This window comes from Furipterus horrens, unplaced genomic scaffold, assembly GCF_987537825.1.
Source record: "Furipterus horrens unplaced genomic scaffold, mFurHor1.1.pri manual_scaffold_4, whole genome shotgun sequence".
Classification (NCBI taxonomy): Eukaryota; Metazoa; Chordata; class Mammalia; order Chiroptera; family Furipteridae; genus Furipterus; species Furipterus horrens.
The window spans coordinates 22948823-22976664 of record NW_028327174.1 but is presented as its reverse complement, the minus strand read 5'-3'; the positions used below and the strand labels follow the sequence as shown (position 1 = coordinate 22976664).

The following is a 27842-nucleotide window of genomic DNA, read 5'->3' as shown; positions in this document are numbered from 1 at the left end:
TATGTTTCTCAATTTCCTCTTATTTTTCCTGGCATTTTAGGAAATCACTGGAAACTTTAGTCTAAACCACGACTTCTTCTTTTGAGGTACACTTTTTATTGGAAGTCTCACCAGAGTGTCTAGCTCTTTGTCTCTGTATTCTGATGTATTTGAATAAAGCCAAGGCTCTGGGTAACATCTTCAGAGAGAAATAGAGAGAGAGAAAGAGACAGACAGACAGACAGAGACACAAGAAGGTATTGGACTTTCTGAACACAGGGAACCCACATAATGGTGGAAGAAAGGCAACCTCAAGGTAAAGGTGAGCATTCCTTTTCTTTGTATTTATTTTATTTATTTTTATAGAGAGGGGAAAGGAGGGAGAAAAAGAGGGAGAGTACCATCAATGTGGGGTTGCGTATTGTGTGCCCCACCTGGGGACCTGGCCTGCAACCCAAGCATGTGCTCTGACTGGGAATCTAACCAGCGACCCTTCAGTTTGCAGGCCAGTGCTCAATCCACTGAGCCACACCAGACAGTGCCCTTTTCTTAATTCTAGAGAGAAAGGTGGAAGTATATGATGAGGTAATTAGTTATCTGGAAAGAAGAGGTAGACAATGGACAGATTGAGGGGATAAAGGTTGGACCGCTATAGCAGTCATGAGAAGTTAGAAGAAAGAATAATTCTTAGAGCTAGATGTACTTGACAGAATAAGAATCTAAATATTAATACAGTGATATGAGAAGTAGGAGACAAAAGTGATGTTTTGAGAAAGATAGGGAATCCATGGTTGAATGTAATATTTAAGAAAGGAAAAGAAAGTAGAAATTACAGTTGACTGAGGATTAGTTTTGCCCACGTTGTTTACAACTTCAGAGCTACTACATGGTCATTTAATTAGGTTTTAAATTAATATGAGATTCTTCACCTAGGTTCTTCATTGCTCTAAGCTTCTTAGGAACTCTGGCTTCCTGGCCCCTTAGTAATTGCATTTGTCTCGCCTCTCTGACAGAGAAAGCATTATGGTGGTATCGAGTGAAGCTCTGGTCTGTTGCTGTGATTTCAATAGCACTCCTCAGTGCTTGTTTCATTGTGACTGGTGTGGGTAAGTTCTTCACGAAGTTGCCATGCTCTTGATTCCTTTCCCTATCAGGTTCTATAAAGAGTCCCTAAGGTGTGTTCTCCTTTAGCCATTAATATGTTAGTTGTTACTTCAAGTGTCATCATTTTCTTGATTTTCCGTCCTTCTCTTCTTCCTGATATTTCTTCTTTTCCACCTCTCTTTTCTTCTCTTCCTCCACCTTTTGATAATTGACTCTGCTTTCAGATATAGTTAACCTGATTTTATTAGTATATTACCAATCATGGCCTCACATATGGATGTATGTTAATTGTAGTCATCCTCTAAGACACCATTTTCCACTACATGGTTCATTGGTGATCACATGTTCTCTAGTTACAAAAGCCCTCTAATGAGAATGCAACTATAATTGCTTTTATAATCATAATACTTTAGCATTTTTTTTGTAGGAGTTTTTTCTAATATAAGGAGGAAAAATATTCAAGTGAAATACCGAAGATGTAAGGGAATAAAATATTTCTTTTCTGTTCCATTTACTTCCAAATAAATATTTTAAGTATATTTTGTGATAAATCTCAAAGACTTTTTTCTCTCTAATCTACTACTTTGTTCTCTATTCTGGAAGAAAGTGGAAGTGACTTTATGTCAAATGGGCCATGTTTAAAGTTCTCTTGAAATATAAATAAATCTCTTGAGCTTTACTAAAACACAAGTAATTATTACCAAGTTTAGAGTCAGCTTCATTATTCATGGTCAAGTGAAAAAGAGAAGAAGGTTTAAGGGTAGTTATTTTATTAATCAAGAGGCTGAGAGAAAGGTAGAAAGGCTTGACAGTATTGAGCTTTAGTAGTAAAAGGCCAACACAGAAATGAGTGAAGGCTCAATTCAGGACCCAAGAGAGAACAGGTCTTGCTCAACGTGTGCATCATTGAACATAAAAGTTAGTATTTGAGACATTTAAAATCTCTCTGAATGTTTAAAAGTTTCCTTTGGATTTTATTTATCACATATATTTATCTTTAGCTACTAAAAGTCAGAAATTTTAGAAAATATAAAAATAATGTGCATGCTTGCTCCATGATTATGAAAACTAAGGAGAAGCAGACAACTAGTGGGTCAACAGATATTTATAGACTATTTTGTTACAGTCACTGTTCTAGCTGTTTGTAATTAATCAGTATAGAAAAGAGATAGAATCTCTGTCCTAGAATATAGAAATTAAATGTCAATGGGAAAAGAGGGGGGAAAAGCGTAGGCATATAAACAAATAAGAAAAGTGATACGGACAAGCAGTAATTGAAAATGGTCTTTGCTGAGTTTGAATAGAGAAAAAAAAATGATGGTAACTGGAGGGAAGCCTGCTTGGCACGGATTTATAGAGCATAAGGCTTTATAGCAAAAGAATGGATGGATACTAATCCTTCTTTCTCCTCCACAGTGACTTTTTTTACACATGGCAAAACTGAAAAAAGGGTGTTAGCGTTACATAATTATCATTCAAGTCTAACCTGCTTCAGTGAAGGGACAAGGGCGGCAGGTAAGATGTTGCAGTTCTTTTTATTTTATTTTTATTTTTTCGTTGCTCAGTTATAGTTGTCCTAATATTCCTCCCATTGCTCTCCCCTGCCCTGCCCACCCTCCTGCTCCATATTTAGTCCCCATCGTGTTGTTCATGTCCATGGGTCCTTTATACTTGTTTTTTTTTTAATAATTCTTTTTTTCCTTTTATTTTTTTTTGTTTTTCAATTACAGTTGTCCCATTTTCCCCCCATTGCTCCCCCCCACCCAGCCCACCCCTTCTCCCGCAATCATATCCCTCCCCGTTGTCCATGTCCATGAGTCATTCATACACATTCCTTGACTAGTCCCTTGTTCATTGATTAGAACCTTTCCCTTCTTTCCCTTACCCCCCTGCCCCCATCCCCTCTGGTGACTGTGAGCTCGTAATTCCTAACCAGACTTTCTCTTTTTTCAGATAGAGGTCAGGATTGAGCTCATTTGGTTTGTTCTATTTTTTATATGGTATTTACTTAGACACCTTTATGATATCTCTATATGCTTATAAATTTATATGCTCTAGATTTGTCCTCAAAAATTCTTCCTCTAGACTTCTTGAGATCAATAAATGCTTTCAACATACTTCATGCAGTTGGCTTAAGCTAACCCTGGAAACTCTTCATATAAGTTTTGGTTTCAATTATCCTTACCCTTATCATTTGAATAAAATTTCTTTTTGTTATCTAAAAGTCCTAGTTAATAACACCCATCTCCATTCCAAGTATCAGCTAGCTTTATTATTGGTGAAGTTGGATGTTGAAATATGGCTCAGGAAAAGACTGTCCTTACTTTAAAATGTGGTGGTAAAAAAAAGAAAAAGAAAACAAAAAGAAAATTTGGTGCTGGTACCTTCATATGTGAAGAGCTAAAAGAGTTGAATTCAGGATCATAGTCTACCTTGCACTATGTCTAGTGAGAAATGCCAAAGAAAGGCAAAAATGCATGTTTGTAGTGACCTTTATGGCCTTACTCCTTCCAACTAAGAAATACAAATAGATGTCAGACACTTAGGATGTCAAGAACTAAGTAATTCACTCCTCTGCGTCTGTGGGAAAATATGAGAATAAAGGATGAAAGTTTCTATTTCTATGAGATGTTGGTGCATGGTGGTGGTGAGGAATGATTTTCTTTACTCTCTTCGACATAGGGTTTTGTATTTTTTCACACTGAGGTTTTTTGGTCAAAAAATTGTGGAGCTGGCACTTCTGGGGAGAAAAACACAATTGCATCAATATCATCTTCCTCCCAACATTTGGAGGCACTCCTGTAACAATAACTAGAGTCTTTGCCTTCAGAATGCTCTGAAATAAGTGAGACAAAGATGGATATTAATTAAATTAACTCCACAACCATATGGCATAAAAGATTGCAAATTTACTCCCCAAATATATCCAACTTGATATTATACCCTTGCAAGCTGTTCAGTACAAATAATTCAAGGTACAGATAAGCTTATATGAAAAAATTATTTTATATAATACTATGTCAACAAATAAAATATCCTTTCAAATTATGATCGCAATGAAAAGTTAAAAGTCCAAACACAAAATTTTCATTTTGATTACAAGTAAAAAGAATAATGAAGTTCACATGTATCTTTTCCAATTTGTTTCCCACCCACTCTCTGTCAGAGTGTTGAGACATTTAGAAGCAGTTTCTTCAATAAGCTTATGCATTGCCTATACCTGTGCTCTTTGAACTCTTTTGCTTGGCAGCTCCACAGAAAAATTTTGAAAAACTATGTGCCCCCTTATACAATATAATTTGACATATAACATTTTTCATCATGCAGTAGAAGCAAAAGCTTTAATTTCTGGAATATAGTAATTATTAATATTAAAAAACGGTTACAATTGTATTAAAAGTGTATCTCCTGGTGTCTTAATATCATCACAAATTGTTCAAAAAAGAAGAAAAACATATACAATATTATTTAACAGTCGTGTGTCTTACATCATTCTTTTTCCTCCTTGCACTAATATTTGTATGCATTTCCTCATCTGCCAAAATATGTAAATAAGGATATGTCTAATATTTTTATTTCCTATGGAACATTTTTAAGTGTTATAAAATTTCTTTTGAATTAACTCATTACAATTATTATCAGAATTCAATGTTCAAAACATTACAAATTTATTGAAATTTTTGATAAATTATTACTAATAAAACTATTGGAAGCCCATCTTTTAATGAGACAAATGGATTTTTTTTTAAATGCAATCAGTTGTACCTACTGTTGAATAATATTATTACTAGAGTGAGACAGAATTCAATATCAATTCTATTCTTATTTTTCACTTTAGCAACACAATCTGATCAATCTTACTTATCTAAACAAATTTATAGAATCTAAAATGCTCTGTTTTTTAGTTATTTGCCAAAAAGATATAATAATCTAGCATCAAAAATTATTTGTAATAATCTCTTCACTGAGAATTTGATTAGGTAATTCTTCAATGTTGTTGAATATAAAGAACAATAAATAGAATAATTTACAAAAGGTTTGTTATTTCTCAGTCAATAGTCATTTGCTTTCTCAATTTTGAGGATTACATCAAAGAATGATTTTATAAGTCTTATCAAATGACTATTAATTACATTTCTCTTTATACTTATAAAGCACCTTGATCAGCTCATTATTCTCAGTACAATTGGGAAAATAAAACATTATTAATGTCAGTATATATTTTTTACAAATGCTTCTGCTCATCACAGCTTTCAATAGTTTTGCAACCATGAAGCTGGAGATTTAGCATATTCAACATATGAAAAATATTTGCCATGCATAACTAACAAAGCCAATTCCTACCATTAAAACAGTCAGCCAAATTAGACTTTTTAAATTAAAATGTTAATACAGACTTTAAGGAGTATTATGAAAGCAATCTTTAATATTGAACAGAATGCAGAATTAAGATAAATTTCTAAAAGTGACCAATAGTAAAATGATACAGATGTGCTTTATTTTATTTATATTAAAATGTTATAAAAAGAAGAATAGTTTTACAGGTTGTGCTCATCATTTAATCACCACACTGTTGTTCATGCCCATGAGCCCTTTTTTCTTTTTGCTCGATCCCTCCAACCCTTAACAACCCCTGCCACCAGAGCTGTCAGCCTGCTATCTATGAGTCTGCCTCTATTTTGCTTGTTAGTTCAGTTTGTTTATTAGATTCCACATAGTAGTGAAATTATATGGTATTTGTCTCTCTGACTGGCTTATTTCACTTAGCATAATGTTCTCCAGGTCCATCCATGCTGTCACAAAGGGCAAAATTTTCTTCTTTTTTACAGCTGAGTAGTATTCCATAGTTGTTTTACCCGCTCATCTACTGATGGACACTTGGGTGCTTCCATATCTTGATGATTGTAAATTATGCTGCAGTAAATATAAGGGTGATTATGTTCTTTTGAATTAGTGTTTTTTGTTTCCTCACATAAATTCTCAGAAGTGGAATCGGTAGGGCATAAGGCAGATCCATTTTTAACTTTTTGAGGTATCTCCATACTGCTTTCCACAGTGGCTGCACCAATCTGCATTCCCACCAACAATGCAAAGCGTTGCCCTTCCTCCACATCCTTGCCAGCACTTGTGATTTGTTGATTTATTGATGATGGCCATTCTGACTGGTGTGAGGGGGGAGGGGAATATAAGGGGCACAAATGGTATTGAAAAAAATAAATTTAAAAATGTAATTATCTAATAACATTAAAAGTGAATAAAATAGAGCTACATATAACAACATGAATGAATCTTAGCAATGTGGAATAAAAAATTAAACAAAGAAGACAACATATAATACTTAACAAAATTAAAAACTCAAATTAAGACAACATATTATTTAGGTATACATATATATGTGCTGAATTTCTATATAGACACAAGTAATCAAAATATATCAGTGAATTTATGTACATATTTTTAAAATTCTAGGGTAGTGGTAAACTGGTGTTTCTAAGGGGAAAGGAAGAAACTGATAATTTTTAAAACTCTTACATGCTGATGCTGTGTAAAAATTAGTAATAGGTGACATTTATGAGCTATTATTCCATGTTAAGCACCCTTTAAAGTGCTTTCCACATATTATGTGATTAGGTTTCCCTTTGAGTTTGATACTGTTGTTATTTCCATTTGAAAGATGAAATAACTAAGGCTCAAGGGGTTATGTAATTTGTCCAAAGGCATACATAATAAATGGTGGTACCTGAATCCTAATGAGGCATAATTCTAATTCTCACAATCATCCTGTTAATAATTATAATTTCCATTTAAAAACCTGAGGCTGTAGCTTGCCCAAGATTTTTAAGTAGAACTGGTATTTGAGATTATTAGTCTTTTGTAACTGATAGAACTTGGTGCATCTAATATATGTATAATGGATATAAAGAACAGGGAAAAAAAGCTATGGTAGTGATTTTTTGGCAAAATTCTATAGGTAAACCTTGGTAGATATTGAGAACTTAATGTTAAAGAAACTTTATTTAAAAGCAGTTTTGTGGCCTCAAATTATGTAATTTAGAGAACAGTAAATACATGAATTAAGAAGCTTGTTCTATAAAAACCTCAGATTGTTGGAATTTCACATGTACAGAATTTACCTCTTAAATCGTATTTGCCTCATCTTGCACTCACTCTTCTCTTTTATATAACATAGAAAAAGTCTGGGGATGTTGCCCAAGTACCTGGAAATATTTTGATTCCAGCTGCTACTTCATTTCTACTGAAGAGAATTTTTGGACTAAGAGTGAGCAAAACTGTGTTAAGATGGGGGCTCATTTGGTGGTGATCAACACAAAAGCAGAGCAGGTACTTCCATTTTCTTTATTTTTCATTTTCACTGAAGAAATAAAATAAAATCATTTAATTAAAAGCAAAATTTATCATCTTAACTTTTTTAAGTGTACAGTTCATAAGTTAACTATATTCACATTGCTGCAAAAAGGTTTCTACTATATTTTCATTTTGCAATGCAGAAACTGTTGAACAGCTACCTATTTCCCCTTCCCTCCAGTCCCTGCAGCCACTCTCTACTTTGTTTTTTAAGCTGACTATTTTAGATACCTTGTGTAATTAGAATTATATGTCTTTCTGTTATATACCACGTATTTATCCATTCATGCATTGATGAACATTTGGGGTGCATTGAGTGCCTACCACTCAAAATCAAATCATTTTCCATCACCTTCCTTTACCCCTTGGCTACACCCCACCCTCCTTGCCTCTGGTAACCACCATACCACCATACTGTTGTCTGGGTCTGCGAGTTCCAGTTTTACCTCTCATATGTGAGTGAAATCATGGGGCTCTTAAGCTTTTTCTGATTTATTTCATTTAACACATTAATTCCGAGGTCCACCCATGGTTTTGCAAATTTCATCTTGTCCTATGGCTGAGTAGTATTCCATTTATATAAGTACCACATCTTCTTTATCTAATCATCTATCAAAGAACACTTTGATTGTTTCCATGTCTTGGCCACTATGAATAATTCTGCAGTGAACATAGTGGTACGTGTATCTCTGTACATAAATGTTTTCAAATGTTTCAGGTAGATACCCAGAAGAGGGGTTACTGGGTCATATGGTAACTCTATTCTTATTTTTTTGAGGAACCTCCATACTATTTTCTGTAGTGGCTGTACCAGTTTACATTCCCACCAGCAGTGAACGAGAGCTTCTTTTTCTCCGCAACTTCTCCAACACTTGTCAGTACTCATCTTGTTGATAATAGCCATTCTATCAGGTGTGGCAAGGTATTTCATTGTAGTTTTGATTTGCCAAGATATATAATGGACTCATGCAACTCAATACCAAACAAATAGTCCAATTAAAAATGGGCAGAGGACCTGAACAGACACTTCTCCCAAGAAGACATACAAATGGACAATAGATATATGAAAAAATGCTCAACTTCATTATCTTAGGAATGTGTTGTTCTTTAGAATCCACGTATAAGTGAAATAACAGGGTATTTGTCTCTCTTTGACTGACTTATTTCATTTAGCATAATACTCTTAAGTCCATCCACACTGTCACAAATGGTAAGATTTTATTTCTTAATAGCCAAGTAACATTCCATGGTATATATGTACCACAGCACGTTCTTTTGATAACTATGGATTTGTAATACAATTTGAAATCATTAAGTGTGATGCTTCCAGCTTTGTTCTTATTTCTCAGAATTGCTTTGGCTAGTCCGGGTATTTTGTGGTTTCAACAAATTTTAGGATTTTCTTTTTTATTTCTGTGAAAAATGCCACTGGAATTTTGCTTTGGGTAATATAGACATAACAAGCATGTTTTTCCAGTGCATGAACACAGACTATCTTTGCATTTATTTGTGACTTTCCCAATTTTTTTCATCAACATATTATAGGTTTTAGTATTCAGGTCTTCCATCTCCTCAGTTATAGTTTTCCTAAGTATTTTGTTTTTCATGCTATTGTAATGAGATTGTTTTTAAATTTTTTCTCAGATAGTTTATTGTTAGAAATGCAACTTAGATACAGAAATACAACTGATATTTTTATGTTGATTTTGTATCTTGCAACTTTAATGAATTTGTTTATTCATTTTTTGGTGGATTTTTAATGTATAAGATTATGGTATCTCCAAACAGAGATGTTTTTACTCCCTCCTTTCTGATTTGGATTATATATATGTTCTGGCTAAAGCATCCAGTACTATTCTGAATAGAAGTGGTATGAGTGAGCAGTCTTGTTTTGTTCTTGATCTTGAGGAAAAGCTTTTAACCTTTCACCATTGCCTATAAAATTACCTGTGGGTTTGCCCTATATGGCCTTTATAAAGTTGAGGTATGCTTTTTCTTTATGAATTTGTTGAGAGTTTTTATCAAGACCGATGCTGAATTTTGTCAAATAATTTTTTAGCATTTATTAAGATGATCATATTATGTTTATCTTTAATTTTATTAATGTAGTATATTACATTTATTGGTTTGCAGATGTTGAACCATCCTTATATCCAAGGGATAAATCTGACTAAATTATGGTGTATGATCCTTTTAATGTACTGTTGTATTTAGTTTGCTAATATTTTGTTGAAAATTTCTCTATCTATATTCATTGGGGGTATTGGCTGTGGTTTTTGTAGTGTCCTTACCCAACTTTGGTATCAGAGTATTTCTGACCTCATAAAATAAGTTTGGGTGTGTTCCTTCTTCTTTAATTTTTTGGAAGAGTTTGGGAAGAATTTGTTTTAATTCCTTCAAGATGCCTTAAGTTTACCCATAAAACCATCTGGCCCTGGGCTTTTCTGTATTGAGAGCTTTTAGATTACTGATTTAATCTCTTTATTTGTTACTGTTCAAATTTTCTATTTCTTCCTGATTCCATCTTGGTAGGTTATATTTTTCTGGAAAATTTTATATTTCTTTTAGGTTATCCAATTTGTTGGCATGTATTGTTCACAGTTTTTTATTAACCTTTGTATTTCTGTGGTATCAATTAAAATGTCTCCTTTTTATTTTATTTGAGTCTTTTCTCTTTTTTTCTTGGTGAGCTTCTCAGTTTTGTTAATCTTTCAAAATGCCGGTTCTTAGTTTTCTTGATCTTTTCTGTTGTTTTTCTGGTCTATATTTCATTTATTTCTACTTTCATCTCAGTTATTTTTTTCTTCTGCTAAATTTGAGCTTATTTTCTCTCTTTTTTTCTAGATACTTAAGGTTTAAAGTTACTTTGATTGTTCTTGATGTCTCTTTTTCTTAATGTAGGTATTTACCAGTATAAACTTTCCTCTTAAAATTGCTTTTACAGCACCCTATAGGTTTTTTTTTTTAATGTTTTTTATTGATTATATTGTTACAACAGTTCCAATTTTCTCCCCCTTGTTCCCCTCCACCCAGCACCCCCCTCCCCCAGCAATCCCCCCCAAGTCCATACCCCTGGTTCGTAAAAATTAACTATCCCCCCCTCTCAAATATTAGGACCCTTTGTAATCTTGTAAAGGACAATGGGCGAAGGTCTCAAGCTCCTCTAGCTGCTTCAAGCTGGACATGGTCGTCGTCCTACCTACCCTTGGGTCCAGAAAACCCTAATAAGAGTGGGGGTGTGGAGGGGAGGGTGGCCTTCCCACATGGGGAAGGATCGTGCAGACTCCAGGTCAGTTGGCTGTCTCCGGTCAACGGCGTGCTTCGTTTAACAGGCTGGTGTCCTTGTTGTGTTCTGGGGGCAACAGATTTGGCAAAAAGGGTTAAGAGACATCATTCAATCCATAACTACTAGATGACAAAAGGCAGGGATTAATTTTTCAATGTTCCATATTAGGGAAAAAAAAAAAAAAAGCTTCTTTGTAAGAAGGTGTGCTAGGCACATCTCACCTGTCCAAAACCCTTTTGCCCATTATACTTAGTTTGGGCTGAGGTAAATAGTTTAGGTTTTTCCCCCTCTCAGACCTCTGGGCCTTTTCTGTCCAAGCCATTAGGACAGAAAAGAGAAACCCATTTTAAAGTGAAGCCCACAGACCACAGACTGAAGGTCACCCCAAATATTCCTTGGGTAAGATCCAGCAAAGCAGAACTAAAGATCATAAGTGATCATTTGCTGCTCTTGTTATGTTTATGCAAACGAACAGGATAAATTAAAAATGGACTTAATGTAGTCCCTTTAAAGACAAGGAGGGTAACCTTAGGGAGAAAAATTATTATTCAAGGAAAATCACAATGATCAGTAGTAGAGTATAAAACAGGGCAACTAACCGTCTTAAAAGTTTCTTCTCCAGATTTAGAGACTTGTTTGCGGGTTATGTTACATAAATTAACACGTGTTTTTTGTTTTCAAAGGACATAAGCCAATGATCGCATTACCTGAGTGATTATCTGTACGCATAAGCCTCACTTAATCCTCTCTGCAGCGCTGCCTCCTGAGACTCAACGGTTTGGCTGAACTAAATGGCTGGGTTGGGGAAGAATGGGGTGGTCTGTGAGCACCCTATAGGTTTTGATACATTTCTATTTCTGTTTGTCTCGAGATATTTTTTGTTTCCCTATTGATTTTCTTTGATTCATTAATTGTTTAGAAGTGTATTGTTTAATCTCCACATATTTGTGAATTTTCTAGCTTCTCTCCTATTATTGATTTGTAGTTTCATACTATTGTGGTCAGGAAAGATGTTGGTATGATTTCAGCCCTCTTAAATTTGATAAGATATTTTGTGACCTATCATATACTCTTCCTTCAGATCTGTTTATATTTGCTTAATATATTTACATGCTTTGATGTTGGTTGCATGTATATTTATAATTGTTGTATCTTCATGATGAATTGATCCCTTATTATATAATAACACTCTTTGTCTCTTGTTACAGTTTTTAGCTTATTTCATTTCTTGTCTGATATAAGTATAGCTACTCCTGCTCTCTTTTGGCTTCAACTTGTATGGGATATCTATTTTCATTCCTTCCCTTCTAGTGTATGTGTCTATAAAGCTGAAGTGAGTCTCTCTATAGGCAGCATAAAGTTGCGATTTATTTTTAAATATCTAGCCAGCCACTCTATGTCTTGACTAGATAATTCAATTCACATTTAGAGTAATTACTGATAGGTAAGGACTTATTAATGACATCTTATAAATACGATAAACTTTAATTGTGATTAGTTCAATCACATACAAAAGTATACTTCTTACCTTCCTCATTTTATTTTTAAAGCATATTTTATTAATTATGTTGTTACAGTTGTCTCAATTTCTTTTCTCTTTGTTCCCCTTTTCCCTCCAGCAATCTCAACCCCCCTTAGTTAAGTCCATGGATCGTGCATATAAGTTCTTTGGCTTCAGTCTTTCCTATATTATTCTTAACTTCCCCTTGTCTATTTTGTACCAATCAATTATGTTTCTTAGTCCCTGCATCATTTCCCCATTTCTCCCCCTTCCCCATCCCAACTGATAACCCTCCAAATGGTCCCCATACCTATGATTCTGTTCTTATTCTGGTTTGTTTAGTTGGATTTTGTTTTTATTTTTTAGATTCAGTTGTTTATAGTTGTGAGTTTGTTGTCATTTTAGTGTTCATAGGTTTGATCTTCTTTTCCTTAAATAAGTCCCTTTAACATTTCATATAATAATGGCTTGGTGATGATTAACTCCTTTAGTTTGACCTTGTCTGGGAAGCACTTCTTCTGCCCTTTCATTCTAAATGATAGCTTTGCTGGATAGAGTAATCTTGGTTTTTGGCCTTGTTTTCCATCACATTGAATACTTCTTGCCAGTCCCTTTTTGCCTGCAAAATGTCCTCTGAGAAGTCAGCTGATGGTCATATAGGCACCCCTTTGTAGGTAATTCTCTGCTTTTCTCTTGCTGCTTTTAAGATTCTCTCTTTATCTTTCACCTTTGACATTTTAATGATGATGTGTCTTGGTGTGGTCCTCTTTGGGTCTAGCTTCTTTGGGGCTCTCTGTGATCCCTGGACTTCTATGTCTATTTCCTTCACCAGATTTGGGAAGTTTTCCTTCATTATTTTTTCACATAAGCTTTCAATTTCTTGCTCTTCCTCTTCTCCTTCTGGCACCCCTATGATTCAGATGTTAGCATGTTTAAAGTTGTCTCAGAGGTTCCTAAGCCTCTCCTCATTTTTTTCAATTCCTATTTCCTCATTCTGTACTGGTTGACTGTTTTTTTCTTCCTTATGTTCCAAATCATCAATTTGAACCCCGGTTTCCTTCCCTTCACCATTGGCTTTCTGTGGATTTTTCTTCATTACATTAGCATAGCCTTCATTTCTTTCCTTATGCGTTTGCCATACTTAAACATATCTGTCAAGCCTGTGACCATCTTTATCACCAGTGTTTTGAACTCTGCATCTGTTAGTTTGGCTATCTTTTCATTGCTTCGTTCTCCCACTGGAACCTTGATCTGTTCCCTCTTTGGGGGCATACTTCTCTGCATCCTCATCTTGACAGGATCCTGTGTTTATTTGCCTCTGTGTCTTCGGTAGAGCTGTTGCACCTGTTTTGTTGTAAGGGGCAGAGCTTAGGTATTTGTCAGTACAGGGTGACCTGTTTTACTATCTTGTGGTGCTGTGTGTGGGGGAGGGCTTTGAGGGTGAACAATGCCACTTATTCAGCACTCTCCCTTTTCTAGGAACTTTTCCCACTTCCATATGGGACTGGTGCCTCTCTAGCTGTTGCCCTGACCGTCATTCCCAGACGGGTGGGTTTGCAGATGTTCTAGGACTGTGGGGACCCTTTAAATAAGCAGACTCTGCTCAGAGACCAGAGGTTTCTTCCTCCACCCCAACCCCCAGTTTTTGCACAGTCAGAAGCAATGAGCCTTTATTTTCACTTGCTCTGTAACCATGAACTGCGCAGCCTGGCCTGGTGCTGGGAGCACTCCCCAGGTGTCTCTCTCGACTTTTTAAAATGTGTGCCTGCACTTTCTGCCAGCCTGCCACTGCCTCCACTGCTGCCGCCACCACACTATGTCCTCTCCACCTCAGCTCGGCCTCTCCTACCTGTCTGGATGAGTATTTCTTCTTCATATCTTTGTTTGTTGGACTTTCATGCAGCTTGATTTTCTGGAATTTCTGGTTGTCTCTAGTTTTGAGATAGTTATATTCCTTCTTAGTTGTGGAAGGAGAGGCAGCGTGTGTGTCTGGGCCTCCACCTTGGCCAGAAGTCCTCTCATTATGTTTTTGATGTCACATTTTACCTCTCCTTATATTGCATATCCATTAACAAATTTTGTAGCTATAAATATTTTTAATACTCTTGTCCTTTAACCTTTATATTAGAATTGAGTGGTTAACATACCCCATGTTATAGTATTAATATATTCTGAATATAACAATATATTTACCTTTACCAGTATATTATATATTTGTATACATTTTTATATTACTAATTAGTGACTTTTTATATCAATTTGAAGAACTCCTTTCAATATTTCTTGTAAGGCAGGTCCAGTGGTGATGAATTTCCTCAGCTTTTATTTGGGAACATTTTTTATCTCTACTTCATTTCTGAAAAAAAAAACAAAACTTCTGGGTAAAATATCCTTGGTTAAGAGGTTTATCTTTTAGTACTTTGAATATATCATTCAATATCTTCTAACATGTAAGGTTTCTGATGAGAAATCTGCAGATAGCTTTTTTGGGGGTTTAATTATAAATTTAAGCTTTTTCTTCTCTTAGTCTTTGATTTTTGACAATTTTATTATAATGTATATTGGAGGAAGTCTCTTTAAGTTGTATTTGTTTGGTGATTTATGAACTTCATGAACTTGGATATCCAAATCTTACCCCAGATTTTGAAGTTCTTAGCCATTGTTTCTTGCAATAACCTTTTAACCTTCTTCTCCCTTTCTTCTTCTTGAACTCCAATAATTCACAGATTGGTTCTTTTGACAGTATCCTATAGCTCTCATAGACTTTCTTCAGTCCTTTATTGTTTTTCCTTTTGCATCTGTGATTGGGCAATCTCAGTTAATTCATCTTTGAGCTTGCTTAGTCTTCCATCTGCTTGGTCAAGTCTGATTTTGAAGATTTCTTTTGAATTCTTCACTTCTGTCATTGGATTGTCCAGCTCTGAAATTTATGTTTGTTCCTTTATGTTTCCGTATCTTTGTTGAATCATTTTCTTCTTGTATTGTTTTCCTGGTATTATTATATTGTTTATATGTGTTCTCTTATATCTCTCTGAGCATCTTTAGAACAATTATTTTGAATTCTTTGTATGGTATATCTGGATTTCCATTTCTTTCAAACTAGTTACTGGAGATTTGCTGTATTCCTTTGATGAAGTCATTCCCCCCCAATCCTTTGCATAGGTGTCTATACATTTGAAGAAGCAGTCATTGCTTTCACACTTTATAAACTGACTTCAGTAAGGAAAGATTTTCACCTGTGGATGGGGCACACTGGAGCATACTGTCACCCCAGGTCTAGTGGTGTAGGACACCAAATGTGGGGGTGGTCATAGATGGAACTGATAATGTGCACACATTTGGCCATGGTAGCCAGTTGCAGTTTCCTGTGTATTGGTAGGGCCTAGTTGCACATACACACACGTAATGTGGGGCCAGGACAGACAGTCACTCCCTGTACTCCCAGATAGGCAAGACAGAAACCAGTCCTTCTGGCATCCTTAGAAAAACAAAAACAAACAAAAACCCCAGAGCATTGGACATATTTTTCACTCTTATTTTCTTCCCCAGCAAGAGTTGTAAGTTTTTCCCCAGTTGCTTGGTGCTGCACCCATTAAGTGCAAAAACGCTGGTGGATAAATGCAACAAACTTCCGTTTTTCTTTGATGCAGCTCTTCTTGGGCTTGCACTTGCCTTGTGTGCTGCAACCTCTTAACTGGTTTCTTGCATATCCATAAAGGCAGTTAGGTATGTACACTGTTGTTAAGTTGGTGTCTCTGTGGGGGAATGGAGGCTTGAGGCTTTCTATTTCACCATCTTGCTTACGTCAGCAAAGCAGATATTTTTTTCCCAAAAGAAAAGAAATATTTCTTTATTTTACACAGTAATAGATGAGATTAATATCAATCTTTCTATAGTTTGTACATCCACACTGAGAAATAAAATCCATGTGGACTTTCCATTTTCTTTTGTTTTTTTTTATTTTTTTTAATGTTTTTTATTGATTATATTGTTACAACAGTTCCAATTTTCTCCCCCTTGCTCCCCTCCACCCAGCACCTCCCTCCCCCAGCAATCCCCCCCAAGTCCATACCCCTGGTTTGTAAAAATTAATTATCCCCCCCCTCTCAAATATTAGGACCCTTTGTAATCTTGTAAAGGACAATGGGCGAAGGTCTCAAGCTCCTCTAGCTGCTTCAAGCTGGACATGGTCGTCGTCCTACCTACCCTTGGGTCCAGAAAACCCTAATAAGAGTGGGGGTGTGGAGGGGAGGGTGGCCTTCCCACATGGGGAAGGATCGTGCAGACTCCAGGTCAGTTGGCTGTCTCCGGTCAACGGCGTGCTTCGTTTAACAGGCTGGTGTCCTTGTTGTGTTCTAGGGGCAACAGATTTGGCGAAAAGGGTTAAAAGACATCATTCAATCCATAACTACTAGATGACAAAAGGCAGGGATTAATTTTTCAATGTTCCATATTAGGAAAAAAAAAAAAGGGGGGGGGCTTCTTTGTAAGAAGGTGTGCTAGGCACATCTCACCTGTCCAAAACCCTTTTGCCCATTATACTTAGTTTGGGCTGAGGTAAATAGTTTAGGTTTTCCCCCTCTCAGACCTCTGGGCCTTTTCTGTCCAAGCCATTAGGATAGAAAAGAGAAACCCGTTTTAAAGTGAAGCCCACAGACCACCCCATTCTTCCCCAACCCAGCCATTTAGTTCAGCCAAACCGTTGAGTCTCAGGAGGCAGCGCTGCAGACAGGATTAAGTGAGGCTTATGTGTACAGATAATCACTCAGGTAATGCGATCATAGGCTTATGTCCTCTGGTTCAATTTTGCTCATTTGTTTGTATTGTTCATTAGTTTCCTGTAATAGGTGACAGCATAACGTATTTTTCTTTTGTTGCCTGGCTTATTTCACTAAGCATAATTTTCTCTAGTTCCATCCATGTTGTTGCAAATGGTAGAAGTTCCTTCTTTCTTTCTGCTACATAGAATTCCATTGTGTAAATGTACCATAGTTTTTTGATCCACTCATCTACAGATGGGCATTTAGGTTGTTTCCAGCACTTGGCTATTGTAAATAGTGCTGCTATGAACATTGGAGTGCATAGGTTCTTTTGAATTGGTGTTTCGAGATTTTTTGGATATAATCCTAGCAATGGAATTGCTGGTTCAAAAGGCAGTTCCATTTTTAGTTTTTTAAGGAAATTCCAAACTGTTTTCCACAGTGGCTGCACCAGTCTGCATTCCCACCAGCAATGCACCAGGGTTCCCGTTTCTCCGCATCCTCGCCAGCACAAGTTGTTTCTTGACTTGTTGATGATTGCCATTCTGACTGGTGTGAGGTGGTATCTCATTGTGGTTTTAATTTGCATCTCTCTGATGGCTAGTGATGTTGAGCATACTTTCATATGTCTATGGGTCCTCTGTATGTCTTCTTTGGAGAAGTGTTTGTTCAGGTCCTTTGCCCATTTTTTAATTGGGTTGTCTGTCTTCTTGGTGTTGAGTCGTATGAGTTCTTTATATATTTTGGAGATCAATCCCTTGTCTGAGATGTCATTGGCGAATATATTTTCCCATATGGTTGGTTTTCTTTGCATCTTGCTGATGTTTTCTTTAGCTGAGCAGAAACTTTTTAGTTTGATGTAGTCCCATTTGTTTATTCTTTCCTTTATTTCCCTTGCCTTAGGAGATATATCAGTGAAAATGTTGCTACGTGGGATATCTGAAATTTTCTTGCCTATTTTTTCCTCTAGGACTTTTATGGTATCACAGCTTACATTTAAGTCTTTGATCCATTTTGAGTTTATTCTGGTGTATGGTGTGAGCTGGTGGTCTAGTTTCATTTTTTTGCATGTCCCTGTCCAGTTCTCCCAACACCATTTGTTGAAGAGGCTCTTTTCACTCCATTTGATGTTCTTTCCCCCTTTGTCAAATATTAGTTGACCATATGAACCTGGGCTTATTTCTGGGCTCTCTATTCTGTTCCATTGATCTATATGTCTGTTTTTATGCCAGTACCAGACTGTTTTGATTACCATTGCCTTGTAGTATAGTTTGATATCAGGTATTGTGATTCCTCCTACTGTGTTCTGCCTCAAAATTGCTGTGGCTATTCGGGCTCTTTTTTGGTTCCATATAAATTTTTGAAGTATTTGTTCTAGGTCTGTGAAATATGTTGCTGGTATTTTAATAGGGATTGCATTGAATCTATAAATTGCTTTGGGTAGTATGGACATTTTAATGATGTTGATTCTTCCCATCCATGAACATGGTATACGCTTCCATTTATTTGTATCTTCTTTAATTTCTTTCTTCAGTGTTATGTAGTTTTCTGTGTACAGGTCTTTTACCTCTTTGGTTAAGTTTATTCCTAGGTATTTTATTTTTCTTGTTGCTATGGTAAATGGGATTTTTCTTTCAGTTTCTAGCTCTGAGTTTTTATTGTTGGTGTATAAAAATGCCTTCGATTTCTTGATATTGACTTTGTATCCTGCTATTTTGCCGAATTCACTTATTAGATTGAGTAGTTTTTTTGTGGAGTCTAAAGGATTTTCTATGTACATTATCATGTCATCTGCAAATAATGACAGTTTTACTTCCTCTTTTCCAATTTGGATGCCTTTTATTTCTCTTTCTTGTCTGATTGCTGTGGCTAGAACTTCCAAGACTATGTTGAATAGGAGTGGAGAGAGCGGACATCCTTGTCTTGTTCCTGATCTCAGGGGGAATGCTCTCAGTTTTTGCCCATTGAGTATGATGTTGGCTTCAGGTTTCTCATATATGGCCTTTATTATGTTGAGGTATGCTCCCTCTATTCCCATTTTGCTGAGAGTTTTTATCATAAATGGGTGTTGTACTTTATCAAATGCTTTTTCCGCATCTATTGATATGATCATGTGGTTTTTGTCTTTCATTTTGTTTATGTGGTGTATCACGTTTATTGATTTGCGAATATTAAACCATCCTTGCATCCCTGGGATGAATCCTACTTGATCGTGGTGTATGATCTTTCTAATGTGTTGCTGGATCCGGTTTGCCAATATTTTGTTGAGGATTTTAGCATCTATGTTCATCAGCGATATTGGTCTGTACTTTTCTTTCTTTGTTGTGTCTTGACCTGGTTTTGGAATTAGGGTTATACTGGCTTCATAGAACGAGTTTGGGAGTCTTCCCTCTTGTATCTTTTGGAATAGTCTGAGGAGGATAGGAGTTAGTTCTTTCCTAAATGTTTTGTAGAATTCACTTGTGAAGCCATCCGGTCCTGGGCTTTTGTGTGTTGGGAGTTTTTTGATTACTGCTTCAATTTCGCTAGCTGTTATTGGTCTATTCAGACTTTCTGCTTCTTCTTGATTCAGTTTGGGCAGACTGTAGTTTTCCAGGAATCTGTCCATTTCCTCTAGGTTGTCAAATTTCTTGCCATACAGTTGTTCATAATAATTTCTTATAATTCTTTGTATTTCTGTGGTATCAGTTGTGATTTCTCCTCTTTCGTTTCTGATTTTATTTCTTTGGGTCTTCTCTCTTTTTTTCTTGATGAGCCTGGCTAAAGGCTTGTCAATTTTGTTTATCTTTTCAAAGAACCAGCTCCTACTTTTGTTGATCTTTTGAATTGTTACTTTAGACTCTATGTCATTTAATTCTGCTCTGATCTTGATGATTTCCTTCCTCCTACTTGATCTAGGTTTTGCTTGTTGTTCTTCCTCTAGTTCTTGTAGCTGTAGGGTTAAATTTTTTATTAGAGATTCTTCTAGCTTTTTTAGGTAGGCTTGTATTGCTATGAACTTTCCTCTTAAGACTGTTTTCGCTGTACCCCATAGGTTTTGGGTTGTTGTGTGTTCATTATCATAGGTTTCCAGGAACTTTTTGATTTCTTCCTTGATGTCATTGTTAACCCATTCATTATTTAATAGCATGTTATTCATTCTCCATGAGTTTGAATGTTTTTGAGTTTTTTCCTTGAGGTTGATTTCCAATTTTAAGGCATTGTGATCTGAGAAGATGCTTGATATAATTTCAATTTTCTTGAATTTATTGAGGCTTGTTTTGTGTCCTACCATGTGGTCTATCTTTGAAAATGTTCCATGTGCACTTGAGAAATATGTATATTTTGCTTCTTTGGGGTGTAAACTTCTATATATATCGACTAAGTCCATTTGATCTAAAGTGTTGTTCAGTGCCTCAATATCTTTGGTGTTTCTTTGCTTTGAAGATCTGTCCATTGTTGACAATGGGGTGTTAAAGTCCCCTACGATGAGTGTGTTGCTGTCTATATCTTTCTTGGAGTCTTTCAAAATTTTCCTTACATATTTGGGTGCTCCTAAGTTGGGTGCATATATATTTATAAGGGTTATATCTTCTTGATGGATTTTTCCCTTAAGTATTATGAAATGCCCTTCTTTGTCTCTTTTTATGGACTTTGCTGTGAAATCTGTTTTGTCTGATATAAGTATTGCTACCCCGGCTTTTTTTTTCATGTCCATTTGCTTGAAATACATTTTTCCATCCCTTTACTTTCAGTCTGTGTAGATCTTTTGTTCTACGGTGGGTCTCTTGTAGACAGCATATATGTGGGTCGTTCTTTCTAATGCATTCAGCTACCCTATGTCTTTTAATTGGAGCGTTTAATCCATTTACGTTTAAGGTTATTATTGATAAGTACTTATTCATTGTCATTTTTCCCCTTTGTACTTGTGTTCTTCTCTGTCTCTCTCTATTTCTTTATCTTCTTAGAGCAGACCCTTTAGCATCTCTTGCATTGCTGGTTTGGTGGAGATGTATTCTTTTAGTCTTCCTTTGTCTGAGAAACTCCTTAATTCGCCTTCCATTTTGAATGAGAGCCTTGCTGGGTAGAGTATTCTTGGTTGTAGGCCTTTGTTTTTCATTGCTTGGAATATTTTTTGCCATTCCCTTCTGGCTTGTAGTGTTTCTGCTGAGAAATCTGAGGATAGCCTTATTGGAGCTCCCTTGTATGTTATTAGTTGTTTCTCTCTTGCTGCTTTTAGGATTCTCTCTTTGTCTTTGAATGTTGCCATTTTAATTATGATGTGTCTTGAGGTGGGCCTGTTGGGGTTCATCTTCATTGGGACCCTCTGTGCCTCCTGGATTTGCGTGACTCTTTCTCTCCTCATGTGAGGGAAGTTTTCTGTCATTAGTTTTTCAAAGAGGTTTTCTATCCCTTGCTCTTCTTCTTCTCCTTCTGGAATTCCAATGATACGGATATTGTTACGTTTCATGTTGTCCTGCAGCTGTCTTAGAACCTCTTCAGTCTTGTTCAGTCTTTTTTCATTTTGTTGCATTGTCTGGGAGTTTTTGTGTATGTTGTCCTCCAGCTCGCTGATCTGATCTTCTGCTTCCTCTAGCCTGCTTTTAATTCCTTCTACTGTGTTCTTCAATTCAGAGATTGTATTCTTCATTTCCTCCTGGCTCTTATTGATAGCTTCCATGTCCTTTTTGATGCTGGTATAATTCTCAGTAAGTTCCTTATAGTTCTTCTGGAGTTCACTGTAGTTTTTCTGGAGTTCTTTGTAGTTTCCGCTGATCTCATTTAGCTTCTCCATAATCCATGTTTTAAATTCCGTATCTGATATTTTGCTCCCCTCTATTTCATTTAGTACTCTTTCTGGGGATTCTACCTTTCCTTTTGATGGGGGTTGTTTCTCTGTCTCCCCATTTTTGTGATTCCTTTTGTTTGTTGGTGCTTCTTAGAATGATCAGTTCTTCCTGGATCTGCCTCTGGTAGCGTCAGATCATGTACCAGACTCTCCATTTTCTTTTGGTTGAATGAAGGGAATATGTGTAATGAAACCTGATTCCACAGAATTCTCTGTGTGTAGACTTTTCCAAACAAGTAATTAACAGTCTCAGTACCAAAATTCTCTTTTCTCCTATACTGAGATTCCTGAAGAAATGTTCACATTTAGCCATACATTCAACAACCAACCTGCATTGTTTGGTAAAATGAAAGCCAAATATTCTTAAGGGCAAATGAGCTCTAAAGTGGAAAATAACAAATTAGCAGGTCTGATTTACAAACTGAAATGTGTTAAATGTAATATTACAAGTAACAAGGTTTATATTTTCCAGAAAAAATTTATAAAAATTCTTTATAAAGCTCACCTTAATATTCAGAATTTAACATGTTTTTAATCTACCAGACATGCAGTTCTCAATAGGTAAAATAAAAAAATTAAATTTAGTAAGACTCAACCCAACCTTTTATTTTAAATATACATGTATGTTCATTGTATTGTCTTGTAAATATAAACATCTCAAAAAAACTTATTTATATGTGAAGAAAGTCTGTTTTGAAGTGTTAATTTATCTTCTAATAAAACAAAAGTTAGAAAAAACAAGCCCACAGATAATATTACAAGTAGCACCTTCAGTATTTAATAAATATTGACCAAGTTTCTTTTTTCTTTTTTTCAGTACTTTTCAGGATCTATTATGACGCACTCTGTTTTCTCTAGAGTTCTCTGTAGCATATTTCTGTACACAAAACAAAGAAATAGTTCTTCATTTGACTCCAGTGTGCATGGCAAAATTCAGAACCCTGAAAAGAAAATTTAGAAATTGCATTTAAATTGTTTCTTTCTGTTATTTTCTCTTTCCCCAGCTTCTAAAATAGATATTATTCACCTAAATTACTAATATACTACTTTGAAACTCCAGGAACACATATACTATGTTTTTAAAAGTATCAAATTTATTTGAAAGCATCACATCAAGTTTGAATCTCAGTAAACAAAGCCATGTTTTCATTAGATGTTGATTTTGGCAAAGAGCCCAGATCTACAAACCTCAATAATATGTGAAGTAATTTAAAGTAAATGGTGTTGACTTTTAATAATAAAGTACTGTGTCATTAAAGTACAATATGTATATCTCCTGGGTAAGTGGTTTGGGCCATGATGGTTTCTTGTCTTTTTTGTTGTCTTTAGAATTAGTATTTTAAGAAATTTCATCTTCTATTTGAAACTTTTGTTATTCACTGAAATAGAGGCATTGAAAAGATTGTCCCTGTTTAGGTTAATGTATGCACAATATATACCAATGATGAAGCAAGAGGGTCAAATATCTGAGAGATGGTGGCATTTGAGATTACAAATTCTTTGAAATGAAGGAAATCACTAAGATTGCTTTAGCAAAACTCCAAGGAAAAACAATCTTGGGCAATGAGTACCAACCTATTTTATAATAATTATTTGGAAGTCTGAGCTTTTTGCAAGAGGATACCATTAAAAATTTACAGTAGGGGGGAGGGGGGAGGGAGAGAAGGGGGATAAGTAAGGGAAGGGTCAGGTGAAGGAACGTATATGAATGACTCATGGACATGGACAACGGGGAGGGATATAATTGTGGGAGAAGGGATGGGCTGAAAGGGGGGAGCAATGGGGGAAAAATGGGACAACTGTAATTGAATAACAAAAAAATAAAATTAAAAAAAAATTTACTTGCCACCCCATTTCCCTAATATACACAGGCATATTTCAGTGGAGCAAGAAACCCATCAACCAAATGTATATTATGCTTTTTTGTATGTGTGTGGGAGGTCATTTGTTCTGATAACTGAAATGTGCATGAAAATAATAGATTTAGAAGCCAGAGAACCTGTGGTTCAGTACATAAGAGTTACATCTGCAAAAAATTGCTAATGTTATCATTATCATAGGAAATTACAATATCTGGCATGTTATAAACATCACCTGAAACTACTTTTTAATCACAAAAATATCACATGAAAAGGGTACATATTCTTATTTATTAAAATTAATTAGACCATTGGGGAACAAGAGACAGATTCCTTCTCTCTCACATTTTAAAATTCTTTATTATCAAGCTACAGATATGCTTAAGCTGCAGTGGTAATACCAAAAGGGGGTATAGGTGTTTGTTTTTTTAAACCATTGAAATGTATTTTAAAATGCCTAGGTAGATAATACTATTCCATGATGAGCAGGGTACTTTTAAAAATGGAAATTAATGTCAGGAAAATTTTTGTATTATATAACACCCTTGGCTGATAAACAGCATCCCTTCCCCAGAATGTTTACTTTATGTCTAAGAATCTCAGGACAACACACAGGAAATTCTTAAGCCTGCACATTCTATTCAAAATTAATTGCACTTAATCACAATAGAAAAACAATCTAGATATATTAACAAGGTAATATAGAGGCCCAGATGAAAAAATGAGACTAATAATTTTTAAAGAAATAGCTACAGCTATAATCTAATAAACACTTTTTTATGTTTAATTCTTAAAAGTCATTTACTTCTTCCTAGAGAATTACTACTTAGGAGACTAGAGAAACAAATTTGAATTTTGCTAACTCAAAATGCAATTTCACTGACAAACAATAAGAATACATTTGAACTTATAAAATTTTAAAGAAATAACTGGAAACACAAAAACGGATATAGATTTTAAAAGAATTCTGTATCTTCGTGAAGAAAAAATATAAATTCTGTTTGAGAAAGAAATTCGCAGGTTAGAACTCCCTCCTCCCTATATGATGGTGGTGTTTTTGGCCTGTTCTCTTATCCAATGTGCTGTCATAACACTGCTCCTCACGCTTTGCATTTTATTTTCTCTTTAAAGCTATAAGAATCCTTACTCTATGCGATCTGGAAATTTCAGTCTACGCTTCTTTTTCTTTATCCAGAATTTCATTGTTCAGCAGCTGAATAAATCATCATCTTATTTTCTGGGACTCTCAGATCCACAAGGAAATAACAATTGGCAATGGATTGATCAGACACCTTACAAAGAAAATGTCAAGTGAGTACAGACTCACATTAATAAACATGGGGCTTTGTTTACATAAAAATGTAGGGAAATTTTGTTGGCTAATACTGATAATTATATTAATTATAACAGATTCTAACAATTATTAAGCTCTTACTAAGTGCATTGTCACACTTAAACTTCATAAAACTTTTTTAGAACTCATTTTACTGAGGTCAAAAACTAGCAAGATGAGAAACAGGGTCTCAACTCCATGTCTAACTCCAAATATGGTGCTCTTAATCACTCGGTCTTTGTGACCAGTGGAATGCATCAGAAGTTAAAGTGTTTGATTTCTGAGGCTGAGTCATAAAAAACATTGCCTACAGTGACCAGATTGTGAGAATCCTCGAGGATCTGAGGCCTAACAATAGCCAGTACCAAGTTGCCAGCCACATCAATGAGACATCTAGGAAGCAGATCCTTCAGCTCTTGTCAGGCCTCCAGTTTGCTGCCTCTAAACATATGTAAACACTTCAATTAAATTTTACCTCAATTAATAAGATTTAAAATATCTGTCAGAACTGTGTCCAATTCTAGTAGGATAATTATATAGTAATACTATTTATTTGTGGCTTTGAAAAAAATCCAGAATCTAATTATACATTATCTTATGTTATTCTCACATAATCTTGTGAACTATTTGGGGATCTGATTATGATTCCTATTTTTATAGATGGAGAACCAAATACCTGAGTAGAATAAATTATTTGCTTAAGGTCAAAATGAGCCAGCAGCAAAACCAGGTCTCTTAATTTCAAAAACAAAGTCTTACCCCATAATCCCCTCAACCCTACCACAGACTGTATTTCTTGTAGGCAGAGCAACTTTTTATGTGCAGACTCGAGTTCTATGAGAATATAGAAATTTAGGAAGGTGATTAGAGTACACAAATTAAGGAGGCAGGCTCTTTATTATATGCCATTAAGAAAGGAATTGTTAACAACCCAGACCAGTATAAGGGCTCTTTATAGAGGGAGAAGTGAAGATCAGACTTTTAGGGAAAAGGTGCAATATTACAATATTTGCCAGAAGAATGTTAGAGGAGCGATTATAAAAGTTTGCATTTACACTTGGGGTTTTTGAGGAGGGCAGTATGAGAAGAGGAGAGCAATCACTGGAGTGTTCTTTCACCTTAAACCCCGTTCTCTTCAGCCCTCAATCCTACATGCTTTCTAATCAATCACTATGCATTCATTGAAGTGTTTTTATCCTTTGTTTTTCTTTAGATTATGGCACAAGGAGGAGCCCAATTTTCCCGAAGAAGAATGTGCTTCATTAGTTTTCTGGAATCCTAATGGATGGGGCTGGAATGATGTTTTCTGTGCTTCTAAAAGAAGTTCAATCTGTGAGATGAGGAGGGTTTATTTTTGAGTGAAACGTTATTCATTGTCATACTTAAAATGGAGACCTATCATAAAATGATAATTTCCTCTTGTAATTTATGTGTAATTCTTATCATAAAGGTTCATGGAAATATCCAGATGCCATACTCCCTTCAATCATTCTTATAGTTTCCTCTTTCCTGCTAATGATAGGTTGAACTCTTCTTTTCTTTTTTTCTTTAATTCATTATATGTTCTTTACTTTATTCATACTTTTTTTTTTTACAAACATTCCTTGTGCCAGAGAGGATACAATTTTGTCTTCATTAGACTTATAAGGAAGTAACTATTGAAAATTAAGACCTGCCCTTGAGAAGCTCTTTTGGTCAAAATGGTAACTGGGACTGCAATCATCTGGAGGCCTGACAAGAGCTGAAGGATCTGCCTCCTAGATGTCTCACTGATGTGGCTGGCAACTTGGTACTGGCTATTGTTAGAAGGCCACAGATCCTTACCAGAGGGAACTCTCCATAGGGTTTCTTGAGTGGTCTAATAATCTGGTGGCTGTAGGCAATATCTTTTATGATCCAGCCTCAGAAATCAAACACTTTAACTTCTGGTGCATTCCATTGGTCATACAGACCAAATTTGATATACTAAAGAAGGATATTACTCAAAGGCATGAATAGTAGAAGATGAAAATCACTGAGGGCCATCTTGTAGACTGGCTACCATAACCAGATTTCTTTTAAAAAATACAAAATATGTGTACCAAGAAGAAAAATAATTTTAAAAATTTCTACACTAAAATTATGAAATTGGGTTTATCAAAACACTATAAAAATGTAAAAAGTAGAACTGAAACAAGGTATTTCAAATACCTATAACTAACACATCATTAATACCAAACCATACAAACAATGGTCACAAATGAATTAGAAAGACAAAAAAAGGGGGGGGGGGCAAGATATTGGAAAAGCATTTCAAAGAAGAGAAAATACCTAATCCAATAAATATGTCTTATAGAAATGTTCAGCTTCACTCATAATGTTAGAACTGCAAGTAAAGACCTCAACAGTGTGGGCAAAAGTAAGTTTATAGTTGTTTATATGAAAAACAATACAATAATTAACAAATAATAATACAAGAATAAATTCTGTGTTTTGCATACTCACAACTGTAAACCTACTTTTGCCCCACCCAATATACCATTTCATACCCATTTTCATGGCAAAATATAAGAAACAGTAATATCAAGAGTTCAAGGAGTTATAGATAAGTGGGGCCTTTTTTTTAAGAGAATTTTTTTAGTTTTAACGATTTATTTATTCTTCTTTTTAAACTTTATTTTTATTGTTGATACTATTACAGACGTCCCAATTTCTAGCCAGGCCTTGCCCTGCTCCACCCAGCTCCTAGATCCACCTTCCCTCTGGGCTATCATAACACTGTTGTCTATGTCTATGGGTTATACATATATGTTCTTTGGCTAATCCATACATTATATTAGTTTCAGA

At 35.4% G+C, this 27842-nt stretch overlaps 1 protein-coding gene across 2 annotated transcripts; it reads left to right on the top strand.

Annotated features, from left to right (window-relative positions):
• The first annotated feature begins 234 nt into the window (after positions 1-234).
• Positions 235-26432, top strand: CLEC6A (C-type lectin domain containing 6A). Of its 2 annotated transcripts, none has more exons than XM_090275391.1 (6): positions 235-295; positions 993-1085; positions 2500-2598; positions 7274-7425; positions 24879-24994; positions 26230-26432. In XM_090275391.1, the coding sequence occupies exons 1-6, from the start codon at positions 271-273 to the stop codon at positions 26372-26374; spliced, it is 630 nt and encodes a 209-aa protein (XP_090131517.1). In that variant the 5' UTR covers positions 235-270; the 3' UTR covers positions 26375-26432. The 2 variants fall into 2 exon arrangements, with proteins under 2 accessions (XP_090131517.1, XP_090131516.1); XM_090275390.1 differs by having other exon boundaries at positions 241-301.
• The last annotated feature ends 1410 nt before the right edge of the window (positions 26433-27842 follow it).